At 47.2% G+C, this 18,400-nt stretch overlaps 1 protein-coding gene across 1 annotated transcript; it reads right to left on the reverse strand.

The window, feature by feature from the left end:
• Positions 1-16,292: 16,292 nt before the first annotated feature.
• mafbb (v-maf avian musculoaponeurotic fibrosarcoma oncogene homolog Bb) lies at positions 16,293-17,907 on the reverse strand. Its single transcript, XM_015960018.3, has one exon. The coding sequence runs from the start codon at positions 17,676-17,678 to the stop codon at positions 16,743-16,745; it is 936 nt and encodes a 311-aa protein (XP_015815504.3). The 5' UTR covers positions 17,679-17,907; the 3' UTR covers positions 16,293-16,742.
• Positions 17,908-18,400: the final 493 nt, after the last annotated feature.

Here is an 18,400-nt window from a genome sequence, read left to right on the forward strand (position 1 = left end):
GTGATTGAGGGTGTAAGGCAAAGTGGATTATAAAGTAGCTCTTTTAGCCCCGTTGACTTGCGTTCATTTTCTTGTTTGTCCGAGGACCCATGAGCCGACCTGAGAACAAGGAGACAAGGTTGTTTTTCCAGGAGCTCTATTCAGGTGGGGGGTGCGCGATTCTCACTCGTGATAAAACAACATGAGGTGATCGGTTGAGTGTAAGGTAACTTGTACGCTCCACAGAAACACAACTCAGGTGAAAATGGTGGTGTTGCTGGACGTTTTGCTCAGTTTTATGGCTTTTTGTCAGACTCAAAACCAGGAAATAGCTGCAAGCAGTGAAACAGAAGGCAAAAAACTCTGGAGAAACCATTGACTCCGCCCCTAGTCAAAGAGCGGCCAGAATCTCGATGCCGGCCCGACTCAGCCTTGCCTGGTACCTCAACGGAGCAGTGATTAAAATTGGGGGGGGGGGGGGGGGGGAGTAGAGGGAACATACCAAACCGTGCCCTTGGGAACAGTTGTCGGGCCGAGCTGCATTGGTCCAAGTTAATCTATGTAGTGGTCCTGGAAAACTACCTTTAGGCTCCCTATAGAGGTACTTAAGTCGAGGAGAGTTGAGATGGCGCTCGCGCGGGTGCACAAAGCGAGCTGCTCGTCCTCTTTATGCCATGGAACCCCGTGTTTTATTGGCTTTTATTGGCGTTTTATTGGCTTTTATGTATTTTTGTCATCTCTGATGCCTTTTTTGAATGGTGTGGCTTCTCTGGTGACTTATGATCGAGCTGCTCTGCTGAGGCTTCGTCCTCCCGTTGATGTAGCGGTCGCTGCGTGCTGGGAACCTTACGGATGGCGGTGCTGTCTGGACTGCCCGTGTGCTCTCTCCCCCCAAGCCGTGATGTGTCGGCCCTCTGTCCGCCCCAGCTTGAAAAGGAAGCATCGGAGAAGACGGGGAAAGCGGGGTAGCCGGCGCGTGAGACGTCGGGCTGGACTTCCTGGATCCCTGAAGAAGCGGCTGGTCCGTTTCGGCCCAGCTTGTGACCCAGTGGCTCCGAGATGTCTTGTGGATTACTCTGCGCCCTGCCTAGTGAACTTGGCCGGCTCTGAGGGTGAGCTGGCAACGTGCCACGGCCAATCGGCTCGACGAACTCGCCAGACTGGTGTTTGCAGGGAGAATCTACGCTCGGTTACGGGCACAGAGTTAAAGGAGACTGAGCCTGTGTGCGATCTCGGTGCCACAGCCCCGCCGCAGACCCGGTTTGGTCTGGTCAATGCCAGGTCTGTGCTGAACAAAACTTTTATTCTTCAGGATTTTTTTATTCAGCATGACTTGAGTTTTCTGTGCATCTGTGGGTCATGGATCCCGTTTGGTGACTCAAGCGCCCTGCTGGAGCTGGTACCACCTGGCTGCTCCTGTTTTAATATCCCCAGATCACGGGGCAGAGGTGGTGGGCTGGTTGTTGCTTTTAAATGCAGCTTTTCTTGTAAACAGCTTACACCCACCATGTCATTTTCTTCCTTTGAACTGTGCTTATTTGAACTGTGCATCTCCCCCCGCCTGCTCGCCGTGCTGATTTATCGGCCTCCAAAGACTGAGTCTAACTTTCTTTAATGAATTCTGTGATCTTGTGGCAGACTGCATCCTAAAATATGACTATGTCCTATTTTTTGGTGATTTTAACATCCATATCTGCTGTCCTGACAATGTGCTTTCTAAAGGCTTTCTGAATTTGCTAGATTCATTCAATCTAACTCAATGGGTATCATAACCAACTCTTGCCAGGGGTCACACCCTGGACCTGGTTCTCTCTCTTGGTCTCCCTGTCATGAACCTTGTGACTTTGCCTCCTGTGTTCTCTGACCACTCTCCTATACTCTGTGATGTTACGTTGCCATGTCCTGTCCCTGTGCGTGAAGCTCCCGCTACTAGGTTCAGAACCCTGGATGCAGAAACAGTTTCAAAGTTTGTGGACTGTATGTCTGTAAGGTTAGAGACCTTTAACCCTGATCCATCTAACATTGATCACTATTCACAACACTTTGATGTACTTTGTAATAGGGCTGCTCGATTATGGCAAAAATAATAATCACGATTATGGTGACTGAAATTGAGATCACAATTATTTAGGACGATTTTTCAATTTATGTTGATTTTATTTGTTTTTATTCAGTCATAAAACTGCTCAGGGCACAATCAGGACAAAAATAAGAAACAAGATGATCACTAAAAGACCTCCTGATTCCCAGTATATTAAGACCAATATACTTATAGCTCATAGTTTATGACCCAAGGGCTATAGACCTTGGTTTAACTCATTTAAGTCTAACCAGTACAGACCCAAATACCAATATCTTGCAAATACTGACAGCAAGAATTATACAGTGACATTTATAACAAATAAATGCCAATAAATTGATGTTCACAAAATGTTGCATAACATTGAGTCGTGTCAAGGTGCTGTAGGAGCGTGCACTAGCACCGTGTCCTCAGAGAGATTAGTTATTATTTATCAGCGTGAGGAACTTATTTCTACCTTATTTATAAACTATTTATTTACAAGTCCATCAGTTAATGTAATAATTGTCCCAACCACAGCTACACCCCCCACCCCCAACCTGGTCTCACAGCAATCGGGGCAAGCTGCATGTGTGTTTAGCGCGCCGCACACGCACATTTAGCCGTTTTTAGCGGCTCAGGAGCCCACAGGTGCGGTGTGTGTGTCACTCACTCTGGTTAACAACAAGGAGCCGGCTCCGAGAACTGTTTCTTTAGCGACTGACACATCACTACATCATTCCCTTTCCTAATGTCCTGAAGAACGGTCCGGAGCGCAGGCGGAGTGTTTAGCTAACCTGCAGGAAATGTCGACGACAGTTATCCAGAAAGTAGCTAAGGGTTACCAGAGATGTTTCTGAGGTGTTTGCTAGGTACTTTTAAGTTAAAAAGTCAAGAAGGGGGTCTGAGAAGCTGTTAGAAATAGCGTCAAAGTCGCTAAGCTGGCAACACTGTGGGAGGAGCGCTTCATTTGCAACTCAGGGCAGCGCAAGCGGGAGGAGCAAATAATCGGCTTGTTTTGTTTTTTATAATCGTTCAAAACTCAGATCGTAATCGTGATTAAAATTCGATTAATTAAGCAGCCCTACTTTGTAATCAGGTCCTGGACGTGGTTGCCCCTCTCAAGCTTTGCAAGTCTAGGCCTAGGAGGGAGCCTTGGCTCTCTGATGTCACACGGGCTTGTAGGCAGGCGTGTAGATCCTCTGAGAGAAAGTGGAAAAAGGATGGCCTACAGGTCTCGCGTGAGTTGTTCAGAGCATCTCTGGTTGCTTATCAGGATGCTGTGAGGGCTGCCAGAATGGCCTATTTTGCAGACATCATCGAAACAAACTCCAAGAATCCCAAGATAATCTACAAAACACTGAACTCTGTTCTCGTGTATCAGGAGCCCAGCTTCATGTCTCCTACAGCTGCTGGAAACTCTGAAGATTTTCACAGATTCTTTGTTCATAAAGTATCGGGCATTAGAGCAGCTATTTCTGGTAACTCTGTTGACCCTGTTCCAGTTCCTCCATCACCACCCACCCTGAGCTCCCTCAATACTGTTTCATACTCTGAGCTGAGTAAGCTTGTTGCCAGACAGAAGCCAGCTGGCTCTCCACTTGACGTTCTGCCACCTCGTCTCTGGAAGGCTGCCTTTCCGTGCCTTGGCCCTTCACTTGGTCAGATTATCAATGGGAGCCTCTGCACAGGTGTGGTCCCAGCTGCTTTGAAAGCAGCAGTTGTTCGGCCAACCCCGAAGAAACCTGGTGCTGATGTCTCTGTGATCGCAAATTACAGGCCTATCTCTACCCTGCCTTTTACATCAAAACTGCTTGAGAAAGTCATTTATCAGCAGCTGGTCTCACATTTAGCTGACTCTGATCTGTTTGAGGATTTCCAATCAGGGTTCAGGTCTGGCCATAGCACGGAGTCGGCTCTACTGAGGGTCCTAAATGACATCTATCTATCACTAGATCAGGGTACATCTGTGCTGCTTCTGTTGTTAGACCTGACGGCAGCCTTCGACACAGTTGACCACGCGATTCTACTTGATCGCTTGGAACGATGGGCTGGGATCAAAGGGTCAGCTCTGGACTGGTTTAGATCGTATCTCCACAACAGGACATTCTGTGTTAAACTGGGTGATGTTTTTTCTTCTTGGGAGGGGCTCCACTGGGGGGTCCCGCAGGGATCGATCCTTGGTCCTCTTTTGTTTGCCATTTATCTGCTACATCTGGGGTCAATCTTTCGTAAACATGGCCTATCATTACATCTCTATGCTGACGATTGCCAGATTTACTCTCCATTGTGTCAGGAGAAAGGTCACTCTATCCAGTCCTTTGTGTCCTGTATTAATGAGGTGAAGTCTTGGCTAATGGCCAACGTTCTGCATCTGAATGAGGGAAAGACAGAGCTCATAGTTTTTCACCCCAACAGCAGGAATGTGGGTCGTTATGTTGATCTTGGCCCTCTTTCTACATACTCAAAACCAGTCGTGACCAGTTTGGGGGTGAAAGTTGATGCTGGACTTAAAATTTGAGGCTCACATCAACTCTGTGATCCGGTCCAGTTTCTTTCACCTGAGACGCCTTGCAAAAATCAAGCCTATGCTGTCAAGAGCCCACCTGGAGCGGGTACTGCATGCATTTGTAATTTCTAGGCTTGATTACTGCAACTCTCTATATGCAGGGTTGTGTCAGTCATCACTGCCTCGCCTACAGGTTGTGCAGAACAGCACAGCCAGGTTCCTGACTGGGACCAGGAAACGGGACCACATCAGTCCGGTTCTGGCCTCCCTGCACTGGCTTCCGGTCTATCGTTCACACTTCAAACTCCTCATCTTTGTCTACAATTTCTTCCAGAGTAATTCCCCCCCCCCCCCCCCCCATCTAGCCACACTGCTGAACAGACATTCCCCATCACGCGCTCTGCGCTCCTCTGACCAAGGCCTGCTTGCTGTCCCTCGTTCGAGGTGTCGTACTCGCGGGGACCGGGCTTTCTCAGTCCTAGCACCATCACTCTGGAACCAGTTTCCACCCTCAGTTGGGCTGTCCCCATCTCTGCCAGTCTTTAAGAGTCGCCTAAAAACCCACCTCCTCCGCTTGGCGTTTCCTGAACGTGTTTGAATTTGGCGCTCTTTAATGTCGATTTTATTTCCCTGTTTTCATTGGTTCACTCTATCCCTTGTTTTACACATTTGTCTTCTACTACACGACCCAGAGAAAATCATTCACCCAGCAGGCTGGACTATTGCAGTGGTCTTTTGACTGGGCTACACAAAAAAGCTCTGAAGCAACTGCAGCTTGTTCAGAAGCTGCTGCTAGAGTCTTAACAAGAACCAAGAGAATCAAGCACATCACTCCTGTTCTTACATCTCTACACTGGTTACCAGTAAACTACAGAATTTATTTCAAAGTGTTCCTACTAGTTTATAAATCACTCAATGGCATGGGACCGGAATACATGTCGGATATCCTTCCTGTATAGACAACCAGCAGGGCTCTGAGATCTTTAGGAAACAGTCAGCTGGTAGAACCGGGTCAGAACCAAACAGGGTGAAGATGCTTTAGCTACTAGGCTGCTCACAGATGGAATCAGCTTCCTCATGACCTCAAATGTGTGTGTGTGTGTGTGTGTGGGGGGGGGGGGGGTGTTGCTGTGAGAGTGGCACTGGACACCCCCGAACCACCCGTGATTGTGATGTCATATTCAAGCACCCTTTTATGCCAGCACAGGCAACCTGAGCTTCTTCTAGCAAACACGAAAATGACTACCATTCTTAATTGGATTGCTTTATAGAGCTGATAGTTTGATAATAGCCAAGGTGACCAACACACATTTTGAGAGCTACATGCTGCACAACATTGCATCGACGTTTGGAGAAAACGCTGTTTGTCTGTGAGCAAGATATTTCATTTTATTGAAACTCTCAGGACATCACCGGCTCTCTATTCATCAGTAATTACCATTCAGAAACAACCCATTTTAACACTGTCTAATTGGCAAAAGTGGCTACAACTGCTATACCTGGAATACCTTTATATTATGTGAAATCCTGTCATGAGTGTTGATTTTGGACCCATATGCAGTTGAGTGAAGCTCTGAGAGGCAGCAAAATATTTAAATCCATTTACTGCAGGGAAATGGGAGCGCAAAAGCTAACAGGAACAGAAATGTGTTGACATGGGGAGACAAGGACAACAGGCGAACCGGCACAGGACACAGGACTGACAGGGCATAAATACACTGGGAGGCGGTGATCAGGCTAGCAAGAGGCAGGTGCAACTAATTAAACACTAACAGGGGAGACGAGAGCCAACAAGGGCTGGGGAGAAGCAGGTGACAAATCCTACATTTAGTAGTTTCAAAATGTATATAAAACTCTGTGATATTTCATCAAAATGTGATTTGAGTTTAAAACGATGCTATGACAGGTGGTGGGTGTGTGTTCCTGAAAGAAGCACTGGGCATTTGAGGAAGAGTTGAATTGTACAAACCAGGTTTGTCTGATGCAAGTTCTGTTGGAGCTGCAGGCCTCAACCAGATGTGGAGCATCCACTCCTCTCCACCACCCTTTAAATCACTGTCATAATATGAACTATATTATATAGCCTTATAAAGTCATTCGGGAATCAGCTCAATCACATGATGGACAATAAAAGGCTCAGTGCAATCCAGCCTGTAAACGTTACTGAGAACGCAGCGGTGGAAGACTTAAGTGTAAAACAATCCCTGGCTTTGATTCTGACGGGAACAAACCTGCCATTACTGGGTGGATCGAAACATCATTTCTCAGTTTTTCGCTCTCATTTATTGTGTCATTTTAAACAGGTGTTTGAATTGGTATTCTGCCAGTATGAAGTTAGGTGTAATGGTTGTTTTACTGGGAGTTAGTTTCATTCTGATGGTGAGTCATGACAGCAGGGTTTCCATTCCGTCAGTTGGTCTAGAGCAGGGGTACTCGGGGCCAATGTAACAAAACAATAATGCATGCACATCTGCGTCATACCTACCCCTCCATGCAGTTAATTAGTAATCTAAAACAGTGCTTTAAATATCTAAAAAGCATAAGAAACTTTCTTTTGGCTTTCATCTGTCCCAGGAGCCCTGATACAGGCCACTCTAGATCCCCTGTAAATCAGCCTTGCTGTAAAAAGAGCTGTTTACCCCTCCCACTTGGCCAGGACATGCATATGTTAATGAGCTGCATGCTGATTGGTTGGTTTTTCTCTCACCTTTTTAACTTTCTGGCTTTGACTTTATGGCATGCTACTCTCGATCACCCAAACGGTCTTTATTCAACAACAAGAAAAATGTTGGTGTAGATTCTCATCTTTTAACAAATGATGTTCATGACCTAAACATGCAGGAACCAGACTGCAGCATCTGCTCAATTTTTCCCAACAGAGCAGCCCGCCAGTCTGAAAGTTGCAAGTGGAATATTCATGGGGTGTGTGTGTGTGTGTGTGTGTGTGTGTGGGGGGGGGGGGGGGGGTGATATGGACTGTGTGGCATTTCATTAACCCTGTAAAGGGTCATTTTAGCACACACTGGCTCAAGAAAATTATTTAAAAATATGAAAAAGTTGCAAAGTATCCCTTTAATCAGCTATTGCAGGCCACGCCCACTCCCCTCCTGATTGGCTGAGGAGCTTGGTGTCATGTTTTGAGGGAGGGATCTGACCCAAGACATGCAGAATCAAGCACAGGACTACTGGGTGTGTAAAATAAATAAATAAATACATTTTATTAATAAGAAGGAACTCAGGGGGTCCTGACAACGTCAGGGCTGGGCTGCGGTTCAGGGCAGTATCTGGAGAAAAAAAAAGTCTTTTCTACTAAGGCCTCAGCCGAGAATCGATCGTGGAAGGAACAAAGGAGGTCTTAAGTTTGGTTAAAGCCTGATTTATGCTTCTCCGTCTGCGTCAGTGCGGAGACACGCAACGCCATTATCCGTCCTTACGTAGGGCTCCGGCAGGCACGCAAGTACGTACGGAGTGGAGTGAGTAGCTTGTGACTTTTTAAACATCCGTCGAACGAGACGGATTAGGCAAGCTTGTGATTGGTCAGGACGCTGCTGTTGTTTACAGTGCCGCCATTGCAAAGAGAGCCGAGGATAACTAGCAGCAGACACGGAGAAGCTTGAAGAATACCTCGCGAAAAAACTCTAAAAATATGAACGTTTAATTCCCCGTGACTGGAGGAGTGAAAAGATGCACAGCAAGCGTTTTATTTGTGGACGGAAATGACAGGAAACGTGGGTTTAGAGGTGGGGAGCGCATGAAGAGGTGGAGGAGAATGAGAGACAAATGTGTCCGTGTTAAAAGTCTCTTATATACAAAAAAACATAATATAAACACACTATCTTGGACCAGATACATGACAGGATACCACAGAACAGCGCTACACCCTCTGTTGTCCTGCCGGGCAATTGCTTTGCAACACTCTCCAGGAGACGGAAGAGTGTGAGAGCAAAACGCTTCCGTCAATCCGTGCGTGTCTGTCCCTTGCGGAGCTGACAGAGAAGCATAAACCAGGCTTTATGCTTGACACGTCCGCGAGGTTCCGCACGGCTCCGCGCGGAAAAGTTGCGTCATTTTGCGTCATTTTAACAACCACGCCCCTCCACCGCGTCTCCGCACGGCCTAATATTTCCGCAACGAGCACCTAGGAAAATTTCTAACCACGCGGACGGTCGGACGCGGAAAAACATGGCGGACCGGCAAGAACTAGTGTGTTGCAGAAATTTTGGGCTGTGCGGAGACGCGGTGGAGGGGCGTGGTTGTTAAAATGACGCAACTTTTCCGCGCGGAGCCGTGCGGACCTCGCAGACTCGTCAAGCATAAACCAACCTTTACGGTGTGGGGGTAAAAGGGAGCCACCGAGCCAGAGGTGGATCCATGGGTCGAGGAGGGGCCTAGATTCCAGGAGGTTCCAGGTAGGAGAGGCGGGAGAGTGGTTCGATCCCGAGAAGGAGGAGAAGACGCGGTTCAGAATGATATCCAGGAGAGTTATGGCTTAGAGATGTGGATGTGAGGAGCTCCTGGAGGGTGACAAAACACGAGTCAAAAACCTAATCCAAAAATCACAAAGTCAACAACTAGTTTATCCTAGAGACCAAGTTGGCACAAGCTCCTCAAAAAGAGTAATCATCTGGCGAGTTGAAGGTGCTTCCCTCCTCCCTCCATACACAGCCAGAGTGGGGAACATAGGCTCCAGCTGTGTAGCTCTCCAGCACCGCCCACCTGCAGGAGCAGCTCAGAGGTTAGTAGGGCTCACCTGGTTGTGACACTTGAGGAGCTTAAATATGCAAGGGGGGGGGGGGGGGGGGGGTCGGAGTAGAGCCGCTGCTCCTCTAGCTTCAACAGATGAGGGGGATTCTAGGTTAAATTTTCTCATAGTGACATCACAATAATGGACTTTTTGAAATGGCTTGTTTCAGGCTAATACTTCCTGAAACTAACGCAGACAGAAAATGGATGTATGGTTGTCCCATTTAGGTTGGGGTCAGGTCACGTTTCTAATCACACACGGAGCTGTCGTTATGTTGGTTATTTTTCCGAGGCAGTAAGTGATGCACCAATGGCAGGAAGTCTCACTCTGAGCTGCTTGTTTGTGAACAAGTAACTCTGGAGATTCTGGAGAGATTGAGGAAGAGCCAACAGATTCTCAACCGCTGTGTTTGAAACTAACCTTAGAACTGATTTCACTTCCTTGTTTTTGTCATTTCAGTCTTTGTTTTGTCTTTTTATCATTTTTCCAAGTACTTGGTACTTTTAAAGCCCCACAGCTGGGCTTAAAACATGGACATGTTGAGGCAATGCATCCTGTGACAGCTATTCTGCCTGTTTAGAAACCGAGTCCTGACCTGACCAAGCACTGGTCACTCCCTCTGCTCCAACCAGACCCGAGTGGCAGGTGACGTTTAGTTGGATCTCATTGGTCATTTCCAGCCTTTCTTTTCTTCAGAGTTTAACTTAAATTTAATCTTTAAAAGGTCATTCGGTTTGGGTCCAGGCTGTGAGAGGTGTTTAGCATGTTTTAGAAAGATATTGAGTGTCGGGGCTCTGACCAAAGGTTGAAAAGAGGCAAACAGATATTAGCTATCAGTGGATATGCTGGAAAAGGCTCAGTTATTTAGGAGTTCTTTAGATGTGGGTCAAATGACATCAGTTTTGGTCCTCCAGCCAGCAAATTGAGCCGAATGATAAAAAGGAATCACAGCCGTTGAAATGAAGCATCATAAATGTGAATTACACATTCTTGTGAGTTTCTAAAACAAAACTCACCGACTGATGAGCCTTGTTGGTTTAACGAAAATGTAGCTTGCATGAAATTTTTAGGGATATGATTTTTTTTTTTTTTTTAAGTTCCACTTTGGTCTGGATCCTGCTTGGACCAGCTGTTAGTGATGACAGGTCATCCAAAGCGCAGGTAAGATACTGGCTGGTCACAAATTCACACAGAAACACCTCAAAAGGCCTGAACTTTTCTCTCCAATCAATCAATTTATATAGAATTTGCTGTCATACAAACAAACACTCCTAATCAATCCTGTTGAAACAAAACATTTGCAGGTCAGTAAACAAAACAGATGCATCATAATTCTGTTTCACATCTCTTACTGTGTGCATCTGGCACTTGCCTCCTTGCATTATTTGAATTTGCAGCAACAGGAGAACATGTCATCATGCCAGCAGTGGTGAAGGTGCAAGAAGCAGATGCATGGATTTGCCTGTCATTTAAATCAATGCCCCATCTTCAATTTAGAGCAAGATTTTTCAACCCAGCCATAATAAAACTTCTCTTTCGACTGTAACCTTTCATTTAATTATTCTGAGAAGTTAAGTCGACCGTTTCTTTTTCCATTAAAGAACCCAGAACAAAGTACTTCCTGTATCTTGGCCACATGAAGAACAAACAAGTAGTTGGGTTCACTGTAGGATAAAGGCCTGTATCCCTTTAAATAGATCCCTCACAAGCTCCATGTTGCTCAACCACAAACGTCTTTCCCTAACGCTGCAACAGCCTTTTGTTTGTCGGTTATTTTAGCGAAGGCTCGACTTTAAACATGAGGAAGCAGAGCCAGAAAGGGTGTGTGACCGACCAGTCCTCCAACCAGACCTCCAAATGCACGCAGGCAGAGAAAGCCAGCAAACCTAGAACCAGCTGGAAGAGTTGGGTTTGTCCAATCGAATTTAGGCTCAACAAGAAGGAAGAGAAATGACACAAGATGGATGTTAACATGACGCATTAGTGGGAGAGCGACACGCCCGGTTCCAAGGAGCCCAGCTGGACTGAATCACATGACACCGGATCTGAATGTCAACGGCTCAAATGAAGACCCATCACAAGCTCTTTGGGACTAACGCATGTCCCTACCTCATTGTACTGCAGTTTAGAGGATACCCCCCCCCCCCCCACACACACACACACACACACACACCCCTAAATAATTTTGCTGCTGTCTTTATTCTGCACTCACAGCTGATGACGATTCCCAGAAATCGAAGCACCAGCACCTTCCTTTACTTTTCCTGGTTGGAGGCAAGTTTCTGATACCACAGCCGTTCCCGTTTTCCAGGTTGCCAGATCACAAGGAGCAAACGCTGACCCTAATCAGTGCAGCTTTGTCAACAACGACTGAATTCTCTTCCCTTTAGATAGGTAGGCTGTGTGCCGGGATCTGGGGGTTGTGGAAAGGGAAGAGGCTGTCAAAGATGTTGTGTGTGTGTGTGTGGGGGGGGGGGCTGCCTTCACCTCTGTGGCTCGTGTTTCTACGGTGCTCTAATGGACCCCTGTCATCATTATGGACAGAAACAGGAGGGCGCCTGCCAGCTGCATGACCCCCATAAAACAGAACAGGAAATCCTCGCAGGGAATGAAAGAGAAAAGACTCCTCTTCCCCGCTCGCTCCCTCCTCTCTTCCCTCCATGCTGGAGAGCGGCAGTGTCACACTTCTGAAACCAGAGAACATCACGTGAAACGGTGGAAGGAAGAAAAGTCGAGGTGTTGACATTATTGAACCGTATAAAAGGAGCGACTGGTCACTTTCACACCAACAAGCACAGTCTGTTCAGAGTCACCGGCAGGTTTCTGGCCCGGGTTAACCAGACCCGGGAGGTTTTTAACGGCGCTGTGAGAAACTTGTATAATTATTACATACAGTGGATCGCCCTTTGCTACAGAGCCAAAGTCCAGAGCCTGTAATGGAACAGGACTTTGCTACAAATCCTTCAGTGGTGCCCACTGAAACGTGACATGCTCTTTATCAGAGGTCCGTCCTATCAGATCCCCCAGAGATCGTGCACAAACACGCTGAACACAACGTCCCCAGGAAGTCAGGCTCGTTATTACAGCCAATAAGATAGCAAACTTTATTGTTGTGGGGCTACACATTAATCCGCTCCATTGGGCCCTGCACAGTCCATCATGTGATTACTTTAGTCATTACCAGTAGTGCAGTCATAATTACCGAGGAGTCTGTCAGGACAAGGCGACGGATCGTGATCTGTGCAAGGAGTACAAAATCCAGTCCAGACCGGAATAACAGGCTCAGCTCTGACAAAATATCAGCCGTGATCACATGACTTTAATGAAAAAGTGACCGAGGGCAAGAGCACACAAAAAGTCTGCATTTGCATGTGTGTGTGTGTGTGTGTGTGCGCCATGTCCATGGGGACGACTGTGTGCGTGTGTGTGATCACTGCATGATTCACTGTGTCACAACTGAGCAGAAGCGACTGGGCATCCTGAGCGGAAACCACAGCCATCGAAGCTGCGTTTTCCTTCGACATCCAGCCCAACACTCTCACAAAGAGTCACTTGACTGGACCCGCATGTAGGAAGTGAAAGAGGAAGCCTCTCGTCCATCCTGTGTACTCCATCCCAATCTCTTCTCAGCGCTTCACGTGAAGTCGCTCTCAGAAGCGCTCACTGGCTAGGAGACTCAACGGTTGCAAAACAGCGGTGACAGAACTGGTTGAAGCTGGAAACAGTTTGTTGTTGAGGGTCAAATGTCTGGTCAGTTGACACTTAACCACTAGGGATTAGTAACAATGCACTGATTAATCAACAGAGCTCATTTAGACTAAAGAATAGCTACTCAGCTAACCAAATAATTCCTTTCATTGAATATCTAATCTACAGTTTTTATAAGGAGACATTTAGATAGCAGCGCTGTCCGAAGCGGGCTGGGCGGAGGCGGTCGGTGCTGTTTGACTGTGGGGTCTTTCAGCCTCGTGGCCTCTGGCTGTGTTCATTGGTGTACGCAGCCTGGACAGCCCGCATTCCTCTGCCTCTCCTCACACAATAGGGAGTATCTGCAGCATTCCTGTGTCTGTGTCGGCTGTCTGAGACGCAGCCAGGCCCTGGCAGACCCCAGCACCCAGCCAAGCTGGCACAGCCCTCAGCTCATGTAGGTAAAGCATTTTCACCCAACATGTCCAATTCTGGGGCCTTACTAGAACAAATCCACCCGTTAAAGATGCATTTGGAGGTTTTTAAATCGTTGCTCTATGAAATAACAGGGTGGCCGTGTTGCAGATCGGACTTCCTCTCCTCTTTATTCTGAACCATTCTTGCAACTCTTCACCCCTCTCTCTCTCTCTCTCTCTCTTGTTCTGATACCACAGCCGTGCAGACACCTTTCCCTCCTGCTGACTCAGTAGCCAGCCTCAGGCGCTGTGGGCTCGGGGTGTTGGTGGTGGCGGATGGAGGGAGGGAGAGGCTCCCACATCAGGCCCACCAGCCTATCACATGCGAGGGAAAAGAGCTGGCTAATCGTTTCTACAGTGGCACCCTGTCACACAGCACCACAAGCCGCTCTCCTCGCCAACATTTCTACTGTATTATTCCACTGCTGCTTGGAAATCCGCGGGTGACGCATGATGCAAACACACAAACCATCGCTGCACCAATAAAGTCTGTGCATGGCTGTCTACAAACCACACCAAACGTATACAGTCTGCATTCATTTGCCCTATGTGGTAAATAAACGTTTAATTGTGTGTTAAGTGTTGCTTGTGAAAAGATTTATCCTGATTTAAAGGGACAAAAATCAATGTGTGGAAAAGTCCTGGACCCCTAAACGTGACCAGTTGTGACACCCTTAAATATAAACTCGATCCGGTGTTAATAATTGGGACTGGGTCATGACCCTGTGGAGGACTTTTGCTCCCCTCTTTTAAAGAATCGTCTGAATTCAGCCACATCTGAGGGTTTTCCAGCAGGAATGGCCTGTTTAGGGTCAAAGGTCAGACATTCTCCAGCTAAAGCTTGCTTTATGCTTGACGCACTTACTTTCCGCATGGTGACGCGGCTCGCGGATGGAACGCGCTTCACAACTCGTAGCGTTTATGGTCCATGCGGCTTGTCTCTGCAGTGAGCCAATATTCTCCCAAACTGTAGGGGGCAGCATGGAGCTCTATGGCATGCATCCAACACTACACCATAGTAGAAGTAGAAATGACTGTTGTTTACAACATGGCATTTCAGCATTTTTAACAGCGTCCTCGTCTTTTCCGACAGTGCGAGCTATTTCTCTCCAAGAATTATTAACAACATGTTGATCACGGTGATCTCTGAGAGCTGAATCATACAAATGTCTGTATTTACAAACCTCTGCCATACTAGTTCTTGCCGGTCCGCCATGTTTTTCCGCGTCCGTCCGCGTGGTTAAAAATTTTCCGAGGTGCGCGTTGCGGAAATTCTGGGCCGTGCGGAGGCGCGGTGGAGGGGCGTGGTTGTTAAAATGACGCAACTTTTCCGCGCGGAGCCGTGCGGACCTCGCGGACGCGTCAAGCATAAACCAACCTTTACTGACAGCAAGTGGTCCTGATGTAACAGACCATCACACTACCACCACCATGTCTGACTGATGTTTTACTGTTAGTAGGACTCCAGATGCATCTGCTGTGGCCTCGTCAGTCCAGAGATGATGTTTTTGTTAACTGTGAGATGGGTTTTTCAGCGTTTTTCATCAGCAGAGGCTTGGGTCTGAACGCTCCCATGGAGGTCTGTAGAGCTATGGATGTTCTGGGCCATGATGTGCTGCTTGATGTTGCCTGACAGGTTCTGTTTTATTCCGCAGGTCTGGATGTGGCCTGTGGGACTGGACTCAGCCTGTAAATAATGCATTTAATCACAGTTGTTTCGTAATTCAACCATTTATTTTACACATTGAATCATCATTTAAAACAAGCTAAACTCTTTGTTTAGAAAAGTTACTTTTTCATAAAAATAAACAAAAGCTTTGATATTTTCAGATGTTTGTTTAAACGTGGACATGATTGCTTTACAGAAGCAGATCAAACTGAAACAAGATCAGTGAGAGAAGGAGGAGGTCCGACCCGTGTTTCAGAGGGGAAGTGCTTCTGCACTTGTGCTGAAACTTCTGCGCTGCTTTTCCTTAACCCCGAGGTCAGGAGGTCACACGTAAAAACACAACCTGGTTTCCAGATTGAAGCCAGGTGTCATTATCCCGACCAGCCCGGCCTCGAATCCCGTAGGCAGGAGAGAGCGTTCAAAGTCTCCTCTGACAGTTTCAGACCGGAGCCGGCTCTCCGAGGTTATAAACTCCATTTACAATCTGACCACTTATCAACCATTATCACCCCGGCCTTGGAACTATTACGGTCATCCAAATATTTTTCCAGTCTCAAACTGGGAGTGATCTGTGGGCAGGAGATGTGCTTGGAGGATTAACAACAACCAAAAACCAGTGAGAGCATTCCTTCAGAGCCGGCCAGAGGAGAGTGCTGCCGTGGTTTGTTCCTCCTCTCTTCCTCTGCTAATGAACGCAGAGCTGATCTGTTTGTCCGAGGAAGAGAGCAGAAGGGAAGCATGATTTCCACTTCGTTTTATCTGCCCCGGCCAGTTACCCCCCTGTGCTTTCTCATGCTAGGGTCTTTCAGGAAGCAGCACTCCACAAAGGGCAAAGGTCAAGGAAGGACCTCTCAGCACACTGCAGGCTTCGGCGGAATAATAAAATCCTCCTAGTGTGAAAGTGAGTCTGAGTGTTAATAATTATTATTAATAACTTAGAGGATAGAGAATGTGATCAGTTTTATTTGTAATCTTCTCTCATTTCATACAGCGTCCAGTGTTTTTTTTTATTGTTCCGCAAAAACGACAAAAAAATAAAATAAATAAAATGAAAATAAAAAAGAACACATTAAAGGAGATTTCAGGAAAAATCTCACAAAAAACAAAAGTCTATGAGGAGGAATTTCCTGGAGTAAATCAAATAATTTCTCAGCAGATGAGACGCGATATTAAAAAGTCACAATAGTTTTATTGATCCAAAGATAATGAAGAAACAAAAGACAGAGTAAAAACAATCTGCATTCCTTCTGTTCTGGCGACATCGTGATCCTGCTTTAAAAAGAGGAGAAGATATGGACCATGTCTGTGTCTAGCAGAGTCAGAGATCCGATTTTAGCTCATTCAGACAAATCAACACCAAACTAAATCTGAGCACAAAAGCAAAAACTGTCAAATGCGGATTAGGCCGAACTAAATGAAATGTGATTAAAGTCAATATTCTCTGATTTCAAGTATCTCCTGTCAGATAAAATATAGTATAAAATAAAAAATCTCACACATGTCCAGCATGCATGCTTCACTGCAGGTGTTTTTATTATTTTTCTGTTGCACTCTTTAGTCTTTCTGATGAAGATGGTCTGAAACCAGGAGGAGGTGAGACCTCCAGGAACAAAGCCAACTCACATGAGGTACTCTGGAGAGGACGGGTTGTCGCTGGTGGAGCCGGTTTCGTGGTAGCAGTTCGCTCCGGACAGTCTCTCACATTTGAGTTTGTACGCGTCCCTCTCCCTCACGAGCCGGCCCAGCTCGTGTTTTAGCTGCTCCACCTGCGACGCCAGGTTCGTCTTCTCGTGCTCCAAAATGTGTTTCTGCTGCACGCGCTTGTGGCGGCACGACTGCGCGTAACCTCTGTTTTTCAGGGTTCGACGTTTCTGCTTCAGACGCATCACCTCGTCCTTGCTGAGGCCTCTGAGCAGCCGGTTCAGCTCCCTGACGGATATGGACACCAGCTGCTCATCGGAGAAGTGCACCTCTGCGGGGGACCGCCGGTCGTGGCGGCTGTGCGGCTGCTGGAGATGGTGGTGCGCACCAAGAACTTCTGCGTCCGGCGACTCTGGGGACGCGCTCCCTAGTTCATCTTTAAGATAGGGGTCTTGGCAGTGGCTGTTGGGGATCCCCTGCATGTCAGGGTGACCCGGAAGGCCCGGGTAGTGCTGGACTGGTTCGTTTAGGTGGCTGTACCCTTCGTACTCAGCCTGGAAAGCCTGCGGATGCTGGTTGTGGGGCGCAGGTAGGTGTCCCTGCTGCGTCGTGGCACCGATCAGGGCCTCCATGGCGTCCTCGGGGGTCAGGCCAAAAGCTTGAGGGTACATCTGATGAGGGTACCCCCCGTTGGGCATCCAGAACTGGTCGTTCCCCGGGTTGTTCCTCTGCTCGTTTGGGACCACGTTTGGAGACGATGGTACCGAGTTGCAGGGTGTGCTGCCAGGGGTGGAGGAGACGGAGTCGGGTCTCTGGAGCTGGCCGCATGGCCCTATGAAGGATCTGTCCAGGCACAGCATCGTCTCCTTTTTCACGCCAAACTTCATCAAGTCAAAGTCGCCAACAAAATCCATGGGGAGTTCTGCAGCCCCAGATGCGTCTCAGCGGTCACGTGCCAACAAAAGCAACTGGTCAGAGAGCCGCAGATGCCCGCTGGGTTTTCATGCAGTTAGTCAAACCGCACTCTCTCGGACGAAAAAGGTCAGCAGGTCCAGACTTTGATTTAGCTCTCAAAGTGCAGATATTGTTGAAAAACACCTTTAGCTTCCTCCTGAACAGAGCTGCGTGTCTGCGCCGCTGGCTCGGGCTAAGGACCCAGAACACCGAGGTGACTCGGAGATCTTGGACGCACCTCTGTCCGGTCAGAAGAAGCGCACTTTCCTTCATAAGGCAGAGCTGGCAGGATGCCACGCCTTCCGGACTACACCTCCACCTCGCCATCCAATGGAAGCACGCGGAGCCGGTGGAGGATTTGCAAAAGAGCTGCTCGTATCTGAACTGAAGTAAAAAAAAAAAAAAAAAGAAAAAAAAAAAAGAAAGAAATCATCTAAAACCTGCTGGTCTGTAGCAGGAGCGTGTCTGTTATTTCACCGGGACCAGATGAAGAGGCTTTAGTCCTACATGAAAAATAAAATAAACTTTAGCGATATTCAGTCATTTATGGAAAATAAATATAGTTTTAATGTTGTTTCTATATGTCATAAATAAACGAAGAAATAACTTTTATTTTGTAAACAATTTTTATTTACAAGAAAAGCTCCATTTTCATTTCAGTCAAGTTCTATCTTTCTATCTA

Source organism: Nothobranchius furzeri, chromosome 3, assembly GCF_043380555.1.
Source record: "Nothobranchius furzeri strain GRZ-AD chromosome 3, NfurGRZ-RIMD1, whole genome shotgun sequence".
Lineage (NCBI taxonomy): Eukaryota > Metazoa > Chordata > Actinopteri > Cyprinodontiformes > Nothobranchiidae > Nothobranchius > Nothobranchius furzeri.

What these genes read in the sequence shown, in the direction of transcription:
- mafbb (XM_015960018.3), bottom strand. Translation starts at nt 17,678, where the DNA reads ATGGATTTTGTTGGCGACTTTGACTTGATGAAGTTTGGCGTGAAAAAG.